Genomic DNA, 18775 nt, shown 5'->3' on the forward strand with positions numbered 1-18775 from the left:
TGGCTCAGTAGAATGTGAGCGAAATGTTTCTTTTCCGCTCTCTTTACAGGGAATCCCTGATGATTTTCATCCAACCCATCCTGGTGAAATTCCAAGCTAGAGAGGACCTCTACTTGTCACTCCTTCTGTCTGACTAGGATACCATTCTTTATTTTATTTTATTATACCTTTTTATTCCTATCTTTGTAGGAATATATATATTAATATACTTGTATATCAATTGTGTGTGTGTGTGTGTGTGTGTGTATACATGTTTTATTGTACATGTAGTCCCCAACTTAAGAATGAGTTCTGTTCCCAAGGTTTGTCCTTAAGTCGAATTTGCATGTAAGCTGGAACAGTATTGTTGTATAATAATGTGTAAGTAGTATTGAGTTCACAAATAATGAACCTGAACTATTGTGTATTTAACTTGAATCATTGTGTATTTAATTCAAATTTTGCAACAACAGGCTCCATTCTTAACTATGGGTCGTCTGTAAACTGGGCATTCTTTACCCAGGGACTACCTGTATTTGACTTCTGGAAGATGGTTGTAAAAATAAATACTTCTTTGATTTAATTTTTTATTAACTTGTATTTTTATTAAATGCTCTTGGCAAGTTTGGACAATTATTTTTATTGCATGCTTGATTGTTTCAAACCAAATGTCAACAAGAATTCAGCACTCTTTCTTCCCCTGCTATATGGTTTATTTAGATGTTTGTTAAACCATTTATAAATGGTCTTTTAGGATCAAATCCTCCGTAGGCTGCTTTCAGTATACAAATTCACAATATATAATCATTCTAAACTCTTAGACACTATAACAATTAGTAAGTATCTGTATAACACTAATCACAAATAACTTTCATCCCATAACGAACAGAAAGTAATTAAAATAAACTAATACCAGTTATATAGGAACTATAACATACATATTTACTTGAAGAACTTTGGACCTTACATCTTGTCCAGGAACAGAGAGCCAAAGACATAGGCACAGTTGAAATAAACTGCTACGCCTGTAGTTCAACAGCCTAATTGTTCAAACAGACAAGCACGCAAATAGGACTTTGGAACTGACATCTGAGCTGATATATATAAAGTCATTCCACCAAATTCATGGAAAGGGAGAGGATGATTTTTGAATGGAAGACAGCATCTGTCAAAAAATTGGGCTGTGACCTTTATAGCAGAAATAATAGCATTGTGCTGTTGCGGTAAAGATGCAAATTCTCACTTGTTTTTCCACTTGATTAACTTGATAGATTATTTATAATATTTCTAAGCTAGTTCTTAGAGCATTCTCCCACTTGATCTGTTAAAAGAAAGATAAAACCAGTTAATTGAAACTATAATTGCATCCAAAGAACTTCTATATGGAGAAACCTGGGGTCAGGATATGAAAGATAATGCCAATTGCCCCAGCTGTTTCATCTGATACATCAGAAGACATGCCATTAAAATGAAAGTGGTAAAGAGGCTATCTACTGAAGACAGTTGGAGAATAGCCTTTAAGGGCCTCTGTGCTTGCAATAAAATTATGTGGCACCATTAAGTAATAGCTGAAAGGCGACCATTGTGAAATTATGTGTAGGAAAAACAGTATAAGATAAGATGTGCACTGACTGTACTAACCTAAGCTTAAAATCCCAATAAAACTAATTCAATTAAAAAAAAAAAAAAGGACAGAAGATACATGCAGGCAAATTTCAGCTTTTTTTCTTCTTAATTTCCAGTACGCCGTCAAGCCGAAATTTAATTCCCTAATTGCATTTGGATCTATGATTTCTTCTCAAAACTAAAAGGTGAATTACTATTGCTGCTACATTCCTTTTCCTTGTGACAAACTTCACTGAAAATGACTCATGTACATTTAGCGTGCATTTCTAGCTAGATGATGGACAGATTGGTCCCTATTAACTGCTTAAGAATGTGTTTCCTTATGTCTCTTGAAGAACTGTCAAACTCTAGAAAATGTATAGAATGTATTGTGGGACCAGCATGAGGTTTTTATGATGCTCACAGAAATTTTGTGGACTAACCTATCTCATTTCCAGGATGGTTGTAATTCCACGATTCCTTTCAGAACGTAAGCCAATTTTACTGCTTTCTTTAGCACTAGCTACTTTGCTTCCTTTTTCTGAGAAAACTTACTTCAATCTAGTTTTTTAGTTAGGAAAGCGTTTTCAGCCTCATGTGTGTGTTTATGTTATACTTTACCTTTGCAGCTTGCCTGAGATTTTTGACAAACAATGCTACCAAAAGGAAGTAGAACGATATACCTTCTGGTAGCATTGTTTATCAGAGTCAGCAGTTAAGATTCAGATTCAGAACAGGGCAACCTGTGGCTATAGGCCCACATGAGGCCCTCTAATTTCATCCAGATTTGAAGAGCTCTTCTTAACCAGTCAGTTCAGACCATTGACATGAGCAAGCTGACCCAGCACGGGTGCATGGGAAAGGAAGGAGAGAAATGTCAGAAAGAACAAAAAAGGCAGGGATATCAGAAATAGAAAAAACAGAGGTTTAGGAAGTATTGCCTCTACTCACAACTTGGTTAGGCCTCAACCACTGTTGGCATATACTCCCCTAATTACAGTATTAGTCTCTCAGGGATGCAACTATCAAAGACTTCCCATTCCTATTCTAGTTATTTCACAGTATTTCTATTTGGGAGTTGGGTCATAGAGTAATTCCAATGAATTCAATGGGATATGTTAGTCATGACTTAACTTGTTACACTGATTTTAATGGGGCTGTTTTAGAATATATGAATGTAATTATGTATCAAAAGTTGGTTTATATAGCATAATTAGTAAGCAACTGATTTTTTATTGCATTTATCTGCATTTTTTATAAAACTATGTAACTTGATGTGGCTTACTATATTTAACAGTAAGTCCCATGAAGCTCATAAAGCTTATTTCTAACTACTGACGAAAATTATATTAGGAATGAGAAACCAGATCCAAATTTCTATTTACTGGATAGCTTCATTAACTGCCTCTCCACCTAGCTTATCTCACAATTGCTTGAAAAAGGACTTTGCTTGGAGAAAATATGATATATTTATGTAATAAGTAACATTAGGTGCTTTTAGCAGCCCCTTCTCAAGCATTTTTCTTTTTTCTGATTTGACCTTGACTTTGAGATAAATTCTCAAACTTCTCTTAGAAACCTTGTTTTCCCCATTATAGTAGTTAATCAGAAGATAATTCTGTATCTAGGAATTTTTTTCCCCTTGATGTTTGTACAGTTGGTTTCTGCAGGCTGTTAATTAATTAAATAACAAAGAAAAATGCTTTTGTAATTCTGATAGGGTCTGCTTCACATGTTGCTATTTATCTTAAAATTGATACTGTTCTAGGCAGATCATATCCTTAAGTAGATAATTATTATTTTACTAACTGATACTTATTACTCATTTGTGAAAGGAAGTTTAGTAATCATAATTCTTCCAGGCTCTTTGAGATCTGATGCATATTTCTCTGCTAGGCTTTGTTTTGTCAAATGCTAAAGCAGCCAGTTTTATATTAATCAAGGCAAACAAAATTGAACTGCCTATAATGAATTAGACTCAGACAGTTGAATAATTGGAGTGATTAAAATGGCTGTCGACTTGATAGTCATTTGTCATGACTTGCTGATATGTTTAGTTAGAGTGTGATTCCAGGCTTGTTTTTGAGTGTTTAGAATAGCATACATATGTTATTTTAATGGGGATTTTCACCTATATATTTAAAGCTATTGATAACCAATGTTTAGTTAATTGAAGTTCAAGGAGAAGAATGGTGCTATAAAGAAGCACTGATGAAAACAACACCAAATTATTCTGGTTAAAGTCAATGGGGAAAGGCACAGCAGGATGAAGAAAGGGATATTAATGTCTTGATACTCCCTACAGCATTGCCTTTCTGAACCCAAGAAAGACTATACCTCCCACGGAAGGCACAGACATCTGGTGGATTGATCTTGGTGGGAAAGGCTACTCTAGCACCATGCTTTTGGGCTTTGTACAATCATGGCTTGCTTTTCCATGTATCTTGACACTAGGGCTGGTTTCATACATCCACTAAGCCATAGTTTATTTTATAATGGCTTACTGAATAATGGCTGGGTTCAGACACTGTGCTTAGCATAGTATATAAATCCTATCTGCTGGTGTTTGACAGACAACAGTAATCACTGGATCTATTTCACACTTAATCAAGTCAGCTACTAGCCAAGTCAAATATCTTTACTAGTGGTTTTGGCAGCATATCCTCACACTAGGCGAGTCAGCTAGCATAATCTAGGGAAATACAGAGTCTAACTTTCTACAAGAACTCTAAAACATCTTATAATCCTTCTACTAGGAAAGCACTGTAAACAATTCATCATACCACTGTGCCCTTTCCTATTAAAGCAGTAGTAGGCATGACTTGGCTGCTGCAGACCATCTATGTCTGGGATGGTTTTGCCGTGAGTTCCATAATGAAAAGTCTTGGGTGTTCAGCTGCCCTTTTTCTTGAACCGGACAAACAAAATGTGGCTTTAACTGGCTTTTGGTGTTCTCATGTCACAGCCACAGGGTGGAGATTGTATGAACTTGTGGATGACTGGATCTTTTGAGAGCTAATTTGAGCTAACCCTGCTGTTTAACTAATTGGCTCTATCAACTCTTTCTTGACGTCTGCACAACGTATTAATAGCTCCCATTGACCCAGTTAAATGTGTTGTGTGAACAAGGCCAGTATGGTAACTAACTAAGGCACCTATAACTTTTAGATAAAGCCTCCCCCACAGGTATTGAAATTTCTATTTCCATCTAGGCAGCCACAAATGATCATTCAGTGAGCTACAACCAGCCCACAGATTTAACCTGCGCATTTTTGGTACATATTCTGAAAAGGATTTTATTGTTGGAGTTTTATTCATCTGAGGGGTAGGGCACTGTTATACACTCTGTTAAATATAGTGAGGAATCAGGGAACTTTTTGTTTATAAGGGAATTACAAATATCTTATAAAGAACAAAAGAGGATGATGGACACTGTTGCTATGAGCATGGAACAAATAAGCAAGAAATGTCTATGGACCTATGACTGGTGATTCTAATTGTCAGGAATATGCCATTGCATATATTGTGTAAAGGTCACACATCTAGGAAAATATAGGGAATTCAGCACTCACTGTACTTCCTCAGTGGAAGAATTAGGAACAGAAATTCCTTCTGAGCAAATAGTTGCAAGAGATGAGAGAAGGCAAATTTTGCAATAAAAAGTAGGAGTATCAGTTATATCACATAGAGAAGAAAATGATATATTTTTGAAATGATTGCTCTGACTTGGTATTCTGGTGTTAGGAAAACATTAAACTGAAAGACTATATGGTACAGAAGTGTTTAGTAATACCAAATCTTACAAACTATTTGTGAACAGGTCTCTCCATTTTCCCATATATATCTGAATGTATTAAGATAGTAAGCCAAAAAGAATAGGAATACATTTATTCTACATATCAAGATTTGATATTTAGTATTTTAGTATTTTAATTTGGTATGCATTTATATCTAAGAGCTATGCAAGACCTGTTCCCTCCCCCTCAAGCCCCCCAACATCCAGCAGTGAGGAAGGTAGGGCTAAGAGTGACTTAAATCAAATTTAAAAATCAGGAACATTCTGGTAGCATTGATGTAGGATTTAAATTGAGACAAGTTACAAGTACCTTATCAAGTAAATCCTACATCATTTCACCCATCCATTGTATCTGATGAAGTGAACTGCAATTCAGGAAAGCTTATGCCTTTTAATGAAATGTGTGGGGGTGAAAGGGTGCTTCTAGACCCCCTCAGATTTTTGGATAACAGACTAACACGCTGTCCTCCTACAGTGTCTTTAATCAAATTTAGTACAAACATACTCTTGGCTAATTCCAGTGTTTTGCTGCCACGTAGTGCTCGTACTGATTTTTGTAGCCCAGATGAATCCATAGGCCAATGTTCTAATCTCGTGATTATGTTATTTTTAAGATAATATTCATGATATGTCTAAGGTTCTACATCTTTACATTTAAGCCTACTTGCTAGACTACACTAGGTTATTAAAATAGGGAAGTTTTGAGCAGAGTCCATTCACCCTGGCACGATCTAGCTGTTAGGGCTGCGCAGCACCTAGATTTCAAGGCAAAAGGTGCTTTGGAGTGTGAAGAGGGATGTTAATAGTATCTGTCTGCAACTCCTGAAACCTCACATGTCTTTTCCCAGGAGTATGTAGTAGCTGCAGAGGGCAAGCCATGAGACCTTAGGAAAAGATGCAGCTTTAGGAAGAAATTGTAGGCAAATGCTACATACTGTATGTGCCCCTTCATGCTGTGAAGCAGCTTTTGGCATCTGAGTCTGAACCACTGTACAGCTCTATTATGCATGTCATATCCTTGAGTCATATTTAAAATCGTGGTATGTAAAACCCAAACTGGGGCTCTACAGATGTATTGGAACATCTCCCAGTTGACTGAGAATTCTATTTATCATAGTCCCATTCCCAATTCATCTAGAAGATACTATCCTGGGGAAAGCTGCCTTAATTTATCAGCTGTCAGGCAGAACACAATAAAACTTACAAATTTGTTTCATTCCCATTATATTGTAAGAAATCTTATGATTGTGACCATGTGGACTTTTTGTTCCCAAAAATATGGGGTGGAAATATGGGATGATAGTTTTTTCCTGTGAATCATCAGGAGTGTGTGGGGTGTCCAGGAAGGGGTAGCACTTCTGGTAAAGGGGCCTGTGGTGCCCTTTCTAGGGCTACTTATTCACCTTTGGTCCCCGCCTGGGGCTTAGCCCTCATCTGTGGCTCCAAGTAGGTGTAACATGTGCAGCAGTCACACCCCAGTAAACTATCTTAGCAAACAGGCCAAAACAGGTGAGGGTAGCCAACGGGTCTTTGACTTTGGTGAGATAGTAGATTTGTTTATCCCAGCATGTGAAGTCTGGCTATGGCAGATTGAGCAGAGGAGACTGCTTAACAGTCCAGTGGTCAAGAAGGCAGGCCCAGCAGGTGTTGTGGAGCATGACAAGACATTAGATGTCCTGGTCTGCAGCAGTTTCAGTGCTATAATGGTGAAGTTTGGCTTCTATGAGTGCTGTTCATCTTTCAGGCCTTGACACCTTGTTTCTATTCAGCAAGTTTGGATGTTCCAGGCTCCAAATATGAGTTTTCATTGATTCATTTTTCTTGATGTTCAATCGCTAAGGAGATGATCTGCCAGCTGTGGTTAGTTAGCCAGCTGTTGTGGGGCAGGCAATGTTTAGGGTACCTTTTCTAACCCCCTCCCTCATGCGAGGATGGGCAGTACTATTGTAGAAGGGCTGTCCAGTCACCCTGGATGCTGTTGGACATCTCTGCTGCCCTGGGTACTGAGATGAATGGCCACTGATCCAAGGGCCAACCACATGCGGGTTTGTGACTACAACTGCAACTCATCTCCACCTGTTGCTTCACCATCCCCCATTAAATTAGGTTTGGACTGAGATGATTTGCAGATGAGCTGTAGATGAAGATCAATTGCACAACAAAAACATGTGCATGATAGAGTTTTTGTTATAGCCTTGACATTGCTGCATTCAGTGAGACCAGGCTGACAGACGAGGGTTCATTACAGGAAGCAGCGAGTGGGTTTATGTTCTTTTGGAAAGGAAAACCACAGCCTGACAATCATGGAGTAGGTTTTGCAATCAAAACTGGTCTGCTGAAGAACATCTCTACTCTACTCACTGGAATAAATGAGCGCATTAAGAAGTTCTGCTTTCCTCTCAGCCAATCCTGGTATATCACCATTGTCAGCGCCTACGCACCAACTCTCATGAGTCAAGATGAAGGCAAGGAAGGTTTCTATGAGGACCTGGACCAGATTATTCAAACAACCCCCACCAGTGACAAACTGGTCATTCTGGGAGACTTCACTGCTAGGGTGGGGACAGACAGTGACAACTGGGATGCAGACCTTGGGAAACATGGGGTGGGAAAACTAAATAGCAGTGGCCTGCTGCTTCTGAACCAGTGTGCCAAGCACAACCTGTGCATCACTAACACGATGTTCAGACTTGCAAAAGTACAAAACTACCTGAATGTATCCCAGGTCCAAACACTGGCACCTACTTGACTATACAGACTGACATAACAATCCATCATCTGTCTCAAAGAAAGACAAGTTTAAGCATCTGCAGTTCAAAGTGCAGACAGAACTGTGAGAAATGTAGGATGAATGGTGGCAGAGAAAGGCTGAACAGGTAGAATGCTATGCAGACACACATGCCACCAGAAAGTTCTTCAGCACCATAAAGTCAGTTTATGATCCTTCTAAATCAGGATTCTCCCCCCTGCTGTCGTCTGGTGAGCCTGATCAAAGACAAGGAAGGACTAAAAAACACTGGGCTGAACACTTTTCCAACCTACTCAATAGGGCATCCACAGCTAATCATGATGTCTTACAGCAGATTCCTCAGTTGCCAGTCTTGGATGCCCTAGACCTGCCTCCCTCTACTGATAAGATCAAGAAAGTGATCTCACAGATGAACTCAAATAAAGCAACAAGACAGGATGGCATTCCTGCTGAGATCTACAAAGCACTAGACCCAAATGCCTTACAGGCATTCCAACACATCTTGTAAGACATTTGGTCCACAGAGGAGATGCCTGAAAACTTCTGTGATGCCCTCTTTGTGGCTCTCTACAAAATTAAGGGAAGCAAATCAGACCACAGAAACCACAGAGGTATTTCACTGCTGTCCTTTGCAGGCAAGATCTTTGCCTGCATTCTCCTGAACAGACTTGTCACTGTCTTGGAAAGGATCCTCCCAGAGGTGCAGTGTAGCTTTCAGCAAGAACAGAGTACCACAGACATGATATTTGCCATGAGGCAAGTCCAGGAGAAGTGCATCGAGCAGAACAAGCCTCTTTACTCTGTCTTCATTGACCTGACAAAGGCATTTGACACTGTAAACAGGGACGCTCTCTGAATCATCCTGAGATGTTATGGATGTCTGAGGAAATTTGTGAAGTTGATTCAGCTACTCCATGACAGAATGACAGGACAGGTTCTTTACAACGGTGATACATCAGCTGCATTTGCCATTTCTAATGAGGTAAAACAGGGTTGTGTGCTAGCCCCAGTCCTGCTCAATATGTTCTTTGCTTGCATGTTGTCACATGCTGTCCAGGGTCTGAAGAAGGGAGTGTACATGAGGTACCAATTGGACAGCTTTCTCTTTGACCTTGGCTGCATGAACACACAGACGAAGTGCCTCCATACAGTCATTCAAGAAACTTCGTTGCTGATGTCTGTGCGTTCCTGGTGCACAAAGACAGCGATCTACAGTTGATGCTGAACAAATTCTCAGATGCTACTATGCTTTTTGGCCTGACTATCAGCCTGAACAATACCACCCAGTAACATTTTCCAGTTATGTTGTTTAATATTTATAATACTGAAGCATTCCAAGAAACTAGACCTTCAAAATTATGAAAATTAAAGTTGCTGGATAAAATTATCAGTTTTTAAAAAATATTAATTGAAAATTAAGAACATTGGGATACTAGAATGGGCAAGCATGTCTTTTCGTGCCATTTATCCACCTGCTTGCTACAATTCATGCATTGATCACCTTTTCTCAGACCACCTTTTCTCTTAGATCCCCAGCAGCAGTTTTTATCAGTACAAATTGGTTGCCACTGGAAAAACGTCTGTGAAGATGCACGCGCAGATTGCAGTGCAGTTCAGGTGTCTTTATGTATCTTCCATGAAATCTTCCTCCCTTTCCACTATGGAATAACACTGAAATCACCTGCAGAGCTGTTTCAGGCAAAAATGTATCATCTTAGGAAGCTGCTCCACATAACTGGGTTTCACGTGGGCCAACCCTTATACTCTTTTGCACTCATGTGGAGTGTGTTACAACATCAAGAAGCAAAATGAAATTGATTTAACTATAGCTGCTTCTAAATAATCTCACTTTTATTTCACATGGGAATTGTACACAAGATCTATTAAAAAGAGTGATGAAGGCTGTTGAGTAGCAGAATTTCTGTGCATCTATTTATGTATTTGTGTTGAATAAACAATAATTATGATTAATTATAGTTTGTATGCATTTCAATATTAAAAAAGAATGGAAACCTCCCAAACTCATTCTTGTTACCATACTGAAGTAGGGAGTAGCCAACAGACTCTATTGTGTAATCTAAAACCATAGTCTAGTGTCACATCTGAATATGGCCATCAAATTAAATCCAAGGGCCCCCCTCTTTTGACAGAGGATATTTTCTGTCAGAGGAAGAGAATTTTAATATATAGGCAGCCAGATTATAGCATCATAATTTTCTGTTGGGATTGCAACTCCCAGAATTCTCAGCCACTGTAACTTGTAGTCACAGAGCATATGGAGGGGACCAGGTTGGGTACAAGTGTGTTAGAGTAAGTGACAGTGGCTTTTTATTTTTACAGTAAAGCCATCTATATTATTTAATGAAAGAGTAACCTTGATGGGTCTTTTACAAAAGGCTATATTAAGGTCATTATTGGCTGTTTGAAGCTTGAACAGAGGCAACCATTATTATGTTATTTTTCAAAAGAATTCTACATTTGTGAGTATAGCTCCTATTAATACAGAAAACTTAACAATGCACTTTCAAATTTGTCCTGTCAGTAACATGGACACTTGGGAGAATCTGGAATATATTTTGGATCACTGGTTCAAATTTTCATTCACCATGTTGCTACACAGGTGAATTGTACAACTGAAATCTGCTATTATAACCAACTTTTTCTGTAGTCCTATTCATCACCTGGCTAAACTTAGGTATTTGAATGTTGGACGGTTGTTTTATTCATCACAAAATGAATGAGATTATACATTATGTTCAAATACTTCAACTTTACCGCTATTCAAAGAAATCAATTTAAAACATCTCTCATTCTTTCTTGGCAGATGGAGATTTTTGTAAAAATGTACAAATAATCAAAATGTATTTTTTCTACAAAAAAAAAAATTCAAAATATACTTGGTCATCTGCAAGGAAGCAAAATTTTCTGACAAGTTCTTCTGGACTAAGTCTGTGTTACTACAAATTAATATTGTTCCAAAATCTGTCAGCCTGCTCTCCCGTTTTTTTTCTTTGTATATCAGACTTCTGTTTACTGAACCTCATTCTAAGTAGAGCTTTTGAATTTATTCTGATGACATTTTAAAGCTTTTTTTTTTATTCTGAGGTAGTGGAAGCTGCTGTTGTAACTGATTTGTGTGTTTGTGTGTTCATCTAGTGTTCAACAGTCTCCTGATTGCCTGTGGTTTTTGATCTGAAAAAGTCCCACAGAAGAAATTCATTCATGGGGTCTGTCCTTGGATTTTAATTCTGGAAAGCCAGGGGGCTGGAGTGCCCACTGGCGAAATGAGAGAAAGGACATTCACCATCACCCCTCACTACAGGGCCAGAATGCTGCACCCAACCAAGAAATGTCACTAAAACCTTTGGGACAAAAGCATAATGCCCAAGCAGGCTATGTCCCATCAAATTAAATTAGGATTATATAAATATATAATCTCTCCCTCCCACCCCTAAATATGACAGAACTAGTAGAAATAGTAAAGAATGCTAGGAACTGCTGTCAAGCAACTTGGGTGTCATTCAGTTCTTATCGTGCTATTTAAAAAGATCACTCTTTGCTGTATTCACCACAGGTATTACTTATCTTTAAAACTGGGGCAAGATTAACTTAGATATTGAGATGGCAGATTTAAATTAAGGGGAACAAGAAGAAGAATACAAGAGAAAGAACTCACAACACTTTTCTGGTATATTTTCCCCTTAAGCTGACTACTAACAATAAATAAGAATGTATTCTTTGTCCTTCTTATGCAGTCTCAGTTGTTGTTGGTATGACTGCCAATAAATATCACATCACTTGCCAGTTGGTGTTTATTACAAGAAGATACTGTTTCACCATATAAGGCAACTATTACACTGTTGTTGTTTGACTGAACACACTATTAAGGTCTTAGCTTGTTAGAGAAATCAGTTACAGTTTTATCCGTGCCTATCTTTTTTTAAAGAGAAGCTCACTTTGCTACTAAGAACAGTTAGTATACAGGTTTAAAAATAATTTTATGCATACACTGATAATCAGCTGTTTACTGTTCAAACATTCAATGAAAAGATTGTCTTAAAGTATCGTCTAACTTTCTAAAATTAAAGAGCCAGTTTGATGTAGGGGTTAAGTTGCTGGCCTAGAAACCAAGACACTGTGAGATCTAGGCCTCTCCTAGGCATGAAAGCCAGCTGGGTGACTTTGGGCCAGTCACTCTCTCTCAGCCCAACTCACCTCACAGGGTGGTTGTTGCAGGGAAAAATAGGAAGCAGGAGTATGGGGTATGTTCACCACCTTCTGATATATAAAAGGTGGAATAATAATAACAACAACAATAATAATAGTACAAAGCCAGAGTTGAGAAGACAGCAACAGACAGCAAATGCGGCCTCTGCAAAGAAGCTGAAGAAACAATGGATCACCTAGTTAGTTGCTGCAAGAAGGTTGCACAGACTGACTACAAACAATGGCATGAGAAAGTAGCAACAATGGTGCATTGGAATATCTGCAAGAAATGCCATCTGCCTGCAAGCAAGAACTGGTGGGATCCAAAATAGACAAAGTATTAGAAAATGAAGAAGCTAAAGTGCTCAGGGACTTTAGAATTCAAACAGACAAGCACCTGCCACACAACACCACAGACTTAACAACTATTGATAAGAAAGGCAAAATAGTCTGGATAGTGGACATTACAATACCTAGAGACAGCAGAATAGAAGAGAAAGAACTGGAGAAAATCACAAAATATAAAGACCTGCAAATAGAACGACTGTGCAAAAGAAAACAAAGATAGTACCAATAGTTATAGGCACCTTGGGAGCAATCCCAAAACATCTGGAGCACCACTTGAACACCATCGGCATTGGCAAAGTCACCATCAGTCAATTGCAAAAGCTTGGAACAGCTTATATCCTGCAATGACACCTTTAACACCATCAAACCATCAAACCACAACATCTGCCTATCCCAGGTCCTTGAGAATATGTGGATAAAAATGCCAAATCCAGTCTAAACATCTGTCTGACTGTGTGACCAACTATAATATATACATTGAATAAATAAATATATTATTATATAATATTGTATAATAATATTATACACTAATATGTTATTAATATATTAATAATGATATATTAATAATACATTAACACCATCAAACAACAATATCTGCCTACCCCACATCCTTGGGAAGGACTCAATAGGTGGATAAAAATGCCAAATCCGGTCTGAACATCTGGCTGACTGTGTGACCAACCATAATAATATCAGATCACTAATAAGAATGGAAAAATTGTATAATGTCATGGCCCAGGGAAGCAACATTAGTATCTTGCCATGTCAATCCCTTGATATTTAAATTTATGCCTGGCTGGAAACATGTGGAACATGTTAAGACAAGACATGATTTCTGCCCCAATGTTTGCATTTTTGAAGTATTTCAATTTATTGCTCATCAGACACTCTGAAGAAGCTGTAACTGAGTCATCTTAAGACAAACTTCTCCAACTGGACACATTCCTGCTGTGGTGGGATTTTATCTCTCAGATTTCCTAGCCACCTTCCAGCATGTTGCCTGGGGTATCTGGGTACTCCTCAACAAATCTAAAGGGTACCAAGTTGGGGAAGATGGCTTAGGGTTTCTGCAATAATCAAGCTGAATATTATAGTACATGAGAAATCTCTATGAGGTTGCTAGGCCTAGATAACATAAAATTTGATGCAACAATATCAGAATATCTTTAATGGTAGTTGTGCATAGGCATCATCATTAAAAGTAAATTAACAGTATCCTCTGTAGATATATCAATAGTTGTAACCATGCCAAGACTGTTGGATTGTGGGAAGAAAGGAAAAATCTCAGCTACTTTGAATGATATGTAACGATAACTTTTTGGTTCTGACCGTGATCTCTTCTGCCTCCCTGTTTTTATTTTGAATTGTTGATCCTGTGATTCCTTTTCTTTCTATTACGAAGTATGGATATTATGGGCAGGTTGGGGATTCATTCATGTTTTCTGATCTTAGAAGAAAGGTGGACTCATTATTTGAATGAAATTCATTTGATACTAGCTGTGTAACTTCCATTATAAATGCTATTGGAAGAAGAGTTTAAACATCTTCCTAAAATATACCTCAGGCTACTGCTGGAAAGCTTGACAACATTTGCCTCGCTTTTAAAAACTCCCACTCTCTTAAGGTTCTGCACAAAGATACAATTTCATACCTATTTTCTAAGGTTTATGAAGGATATACCAATCGGTGGAAAGTGAAGTGCTTAATTTTCAATGACTTTGATGAGACAAAAAATATCTTAGAAGAAGATTTGCTGCCTAAGCTAAACAACGTTGATGAAATAAGCATACTCACAATAGGTGTTAGCACATCCCATTCTGTTGGTATAACATCAGGTTGATCAGCCCACAACCTAGGGCTGGAGAGGTCCTCAGATCTACAACTTATACATATCAGTTTTACACTATATGCAAAGGTTTTACTAAGATTGCTGTACTGTAGGTATGGCCATTTCTACATATATACACAACTAAAACCCCAATACCTAAGTAGGAGCACCTAAGCTCATGACAAAACTAAGGGAATTAATTAAATCTTTTCAATTAATCTGACACACATCCTATCTGAACTATATTTCATCTATAATCTCTTAACTGTATTATCCACATTCTTGGTTTCTTCAACTTTCTATTTTCAAGCACAATTAAGCGAAATGTACTTTTTTACTGTCCTTGTTTCCATTTTTGTCTCTGCCAAAGAAGAATGTCTTTAAACTATTTTTCTCACTTGATCCATATGAGGTCCCCCCCTAAAAAAAATCCTTCTAATCAAATGGCTATTAAAATAATAACATTCATTTTTGAAATGGAAGTAGCAAAAGCTGAAAGTACTTTTAACCTGTACAGTATTGTTTTTCATTTCCAGCTTTTCATTTTTCTTTGAACTGTGAGGCAGATTCAGTAGTGCCTTTATTCTGCTATGATCCACAGTTCTGCCTTATTATTTTTGTCCTCATAGCTAAGCACACATTTAAACAGGATGCCTTTATAATCATGCTTAGGAATAAAACCACATGGTGTAACTGTTTACTAACATTTCAAATGACAGATTTCAATGCTCACTCACACTTGCAGGAAACAAGAAGGCTATTCAGTCAGCAAAATCAATGTTTATAATTCAGTATCAACTGGGATTGCAAACACAAGTGTTCCTGCACATAATAACATCAATAAATTAGTCAACTCTTCCATCTGATGTGTTAGTTTTATACTGATAGATTTAACCAAAAACTGGGGGAAATATTCAAGATCATGGTTTCCCATCTCCAGGCTGCAATGGTACAATCTAGCAAGAAGTACACCATATGATTCTTGTAATAGCAATGGACTTCTTTGTCTATTTATTCATATATAATATAATAAATTTATATAGCTGCCCATCTCACGCACATGGTTCAAGGAATTCCAATTCCTAGAAAGGCCTGGAGTTATCACTTTGGATAATTGTAATTTCTACAACTCTGTGGTAATGCTGGTGAAGCAGCATCTTTTAGCTTTAGGCAATATATAGACTTCTTTGACTGACTCATGATGCATCTTCTGTCAATCAATATATATTTATAAGTATTTTCATAAAAGATGCCAGGAACAGAATGAAGACTTCCAAGAGGAAATTCTTTCTGCAAACTTGCAACATGCTGCTGATGTAAGTAAAAGATTCTCCTGTTGATGATGATGATGATGATGATGATGATGATGATGATGAAAAAGAAGAATGGGTCCACGTATGGTTTGATTTATCTTATGAATGATGATTTAGATATTAATGACTGCAGGTGATTGTTCAGTAACACTGTTTAAAATGATGGACATTTTATTTAATTGGTTTGATGGAAATTACTGTTTGTTAAACTGCAAAAGAGAAATGTGAGCTCCACACCTTACAGTCATTTTCATGCTTCATTCAAAGATGCAACTCTAAAATTACTTAAAAAAAAATCCATTCCCTATTTAACACTGAAAAGAACGTAACAGGGAGGCTGTCAATATTCTCTGCTGTGACCCTTTATTTAGATAAACTCTTGACTCAGACTTTTGCCAAGGGAATGAAATGGCATTAGAACATATATCTCATTCACAGTTCTGGGACACTGGCAACATCCCATACATGTTGCTAGTTCTATGCCTGTATCATTTGAATATCCCCCATAGCAGTCATGCACTCCATTAGTTACCCATAAATCACAACAACTAATTGTACCTACTCACTATAGCAGGGTTTGACCTGAGAAACTCTAAAACTCTTGCTTAATTTTATTAACACTGAGCATTTGAATAATTTCATTTTTTTTAAATAAAGTTCTCCCTTGACCAGCAAGGGAATTGTCAGCAGAGCTTAAGCCTCAACAGCAGCTGCTAATGTTCTTAGCCAAGTTCTTCAGTTATTGTCCATCTGCAGTGATATGTGGCTGGCTTCTGCCCTGGCATTTGCTTAATCTTCAGAACAGATGTCCTGCCTCTAGGAAAACTTAATTTCTGATTCCTCTAATCCAGATGCTGGCCAAAATGTTGTTTTCAATCTGTACAGAACAGTTTGTTTTTTGTTCCTTCCTAAGAGCTGGGTTTTTTGCTGATAATTTTTTCTATAAGAGTCATATTAATATGCTCAAAAATCCACTGTTGAGTTTCCGATAAAGGATCACATCTGTTCATGAAAATCTTCTTCTCTGCTGGGTTGCAATCAATGCAGCTGCCACTCACAGGATGGAATAAAGTTTTGTCCTGTGGGATAAAAATTAAAAAAAATAATAATTAAGAACCAAGTGTCAGATGATTAAAAATGGACATATTTTCCAGAACATAGTTTAAAACACCCAAGTCAGGCTTCTTTGACATTTATGTAGCAATTCTACACAGAATAATTTAAGAGTGGAGAAAAATTTGCTCCCATATTATTTTCAGTGAATTATATGTCATTGTCTCTAGCAGTGTTTCTCAAACTTGGCAACTTTAAGATGTGTGGACTTCAACTCCCAGAATTCCCCAGTCAGCCATGCTGGCTGGGGAATTTTGGGAGTTGAAGTCCAAACACCTTTAACGTTGTCAAGTTTGAGAAACACTGGTCTACGGTAAAATAATTTTATTTTTACAAATGGCTTTCAGCAGATGGCAGCACCTAGCTGACCTTGGTGGATCCAGAACACTAAGGGGATTAGCCTTAGTTAGTGTTGGGAAATCTAGGGCTGTAAAACAAACACGTCTCAGAAGGCAGCTAATGGCAAGCTGCTTCTCTCTCATGCCAAGAGAATTATGTACATACATCCATACATATATGTCCACAAAATCACCAAAACTTGAGCTTGATTAAAAGGAGATGTGTGTGTGTGTGCATGCATGCGTGCACCTTTGTGTGCAGCTTCATGCAGTGATGCAAAAGACAGGCAGTGAGTAAAATAGGAAAGATTGTCCAGGATTATTTATAGAGTCAATTTGCCTACTTTCAAGAAGTTTAATAATAAGCAACACTCTTAACCATTCTCCCCTGTGTTGATTTTACTTCTTCCTTGTAGGAAATGGCTCACCAAAGACCACCATGGCACATCAATAGCTCAGATGTTGAGCACTGTCTTTGTGTGACAAAGGCCCCATGACCAGTTATTGGTATCACGAGGTACAGCTAATAATAATGCTATCTGACGTCATGGAGAATGGTTGCCAATCAATGTGGAAAATACCTAGTAAATAAATGAAGAGTCTGACTGTGGCTTTTGTAACACTATCCCTGATTCCACATGAGATCTTAGTGGTAAATTCTAAAATTGGAGCCAAATTGATGAGAAAATATTTTAATGAGATATAGCCTCAAAGACAGAGCAGTCCAAAGGAAGGGGAAAAAAAGTTATGCATATTGCAGTAGCATGGAACAGGTCTCAGAAGATAGACATTCATTTTCACATTCTACAATATAATCACAATCAATTCAGTCCCTTCTTGTTTTAAGCTGTTCTTTCTCACCCATAAACCTCCAAAGCCAACTATGTAGTGATTTGCTAGTTCTAACTGCTGATGTCTTTAGAGTGGTAAGGCAGCTTCATTTTGAAAAGCCAAGTCTAACTCTAATTTGATTGTTTCTGTATAGAGTTCTTCCATTCTTTGAGCTAACGCATCATGCAATAACCCAAAACGTTTTTGTATACCATGTCCTCTTCACAGTGACTGGCATTATGACAGCTTGAAAAGAGATACGAATGATCACTGTGTGAAAATGGCGAAAAAACTGAAGGAGCAGAAAGCATGCAGAGTGGCAGTGAAGAAATATCTGATTCCCAAATAACAGACTCTTTTGAGACACTTGGCTGGGCAAAGTAATGTACTGTGTGAATTTTCCCTCTTGTCACAATGAGGTTACAATTGTATTTATCTATCTTTTAGGGAGTATTTAAAAGATTAAGGGCTAATTCGTACACGCACAAGTGTTGCTTAACTCAAAATGATACTGACTTTATTTACAACCATGATGTTTCAGCAATATAAGCTGGTATGTTAAATCTCTTTATCCTATTTAATCTGTGGCAGCTTACTATTTGATGCACATCCATGCACAAACTAGTCCTAAAATTTGTTAAATTGATCATAAAGTAAGTTATCATTACT

At 37.6% G+C, this 18775-nt stretch overlaps 1 protein-coding gene across 7 annotated transcripts in view; it reads right to left on the bottom strand.

The window, feature by feature from the left end:
- Positions 1-585: 585 nt before the first annotated feature.
- Positions 586-18775, bottom strand: part of GALNTL6 (polypeptide N-acetylgalactosaminyltransferase like 6) — a 597057-nt gene continuing 578867 nt past the window's right edge. For 3 of the 7 annotated variants that reach the window (XM_088132223.1, XM_088132229.1, XM_088132235.1), the window contains one exon: positions 11570-16903. In XM_088132223.1, coding sequence (XP_087988349.1) covers positions 16733-16903 — 171 coding nt within the window. In that variant the 3' untranslated portion in view covers positions 11570-16732. Of the gene's footprint in view, positions 1301-11567; positions 16904-18775 lie in introns of those variants that run through there. The other 4 variants (XM_088132238.1, XM_088132245.1, XR_015794428.1 and 1 more) reach the window with 3 other exon arrangements.

The sequence above is a fragment of the Python bivittatus genome, unplaced genomic scaffold (genome assembly GCF_059951505.1).
Source record: "Python bivittatus isolate LINGU-HERP-01145 unplaced genomic scaffold, Pbiv_v1 ctg000070_np1212, whole genome shotgun sequence".
Classification (NCBI taxonomy): domain Eukaryota; kingdom Metazoa; phylum Chordata; class Lepidosauria; order Squamata; family Pythonidae; genus Python; species Python bivittatus.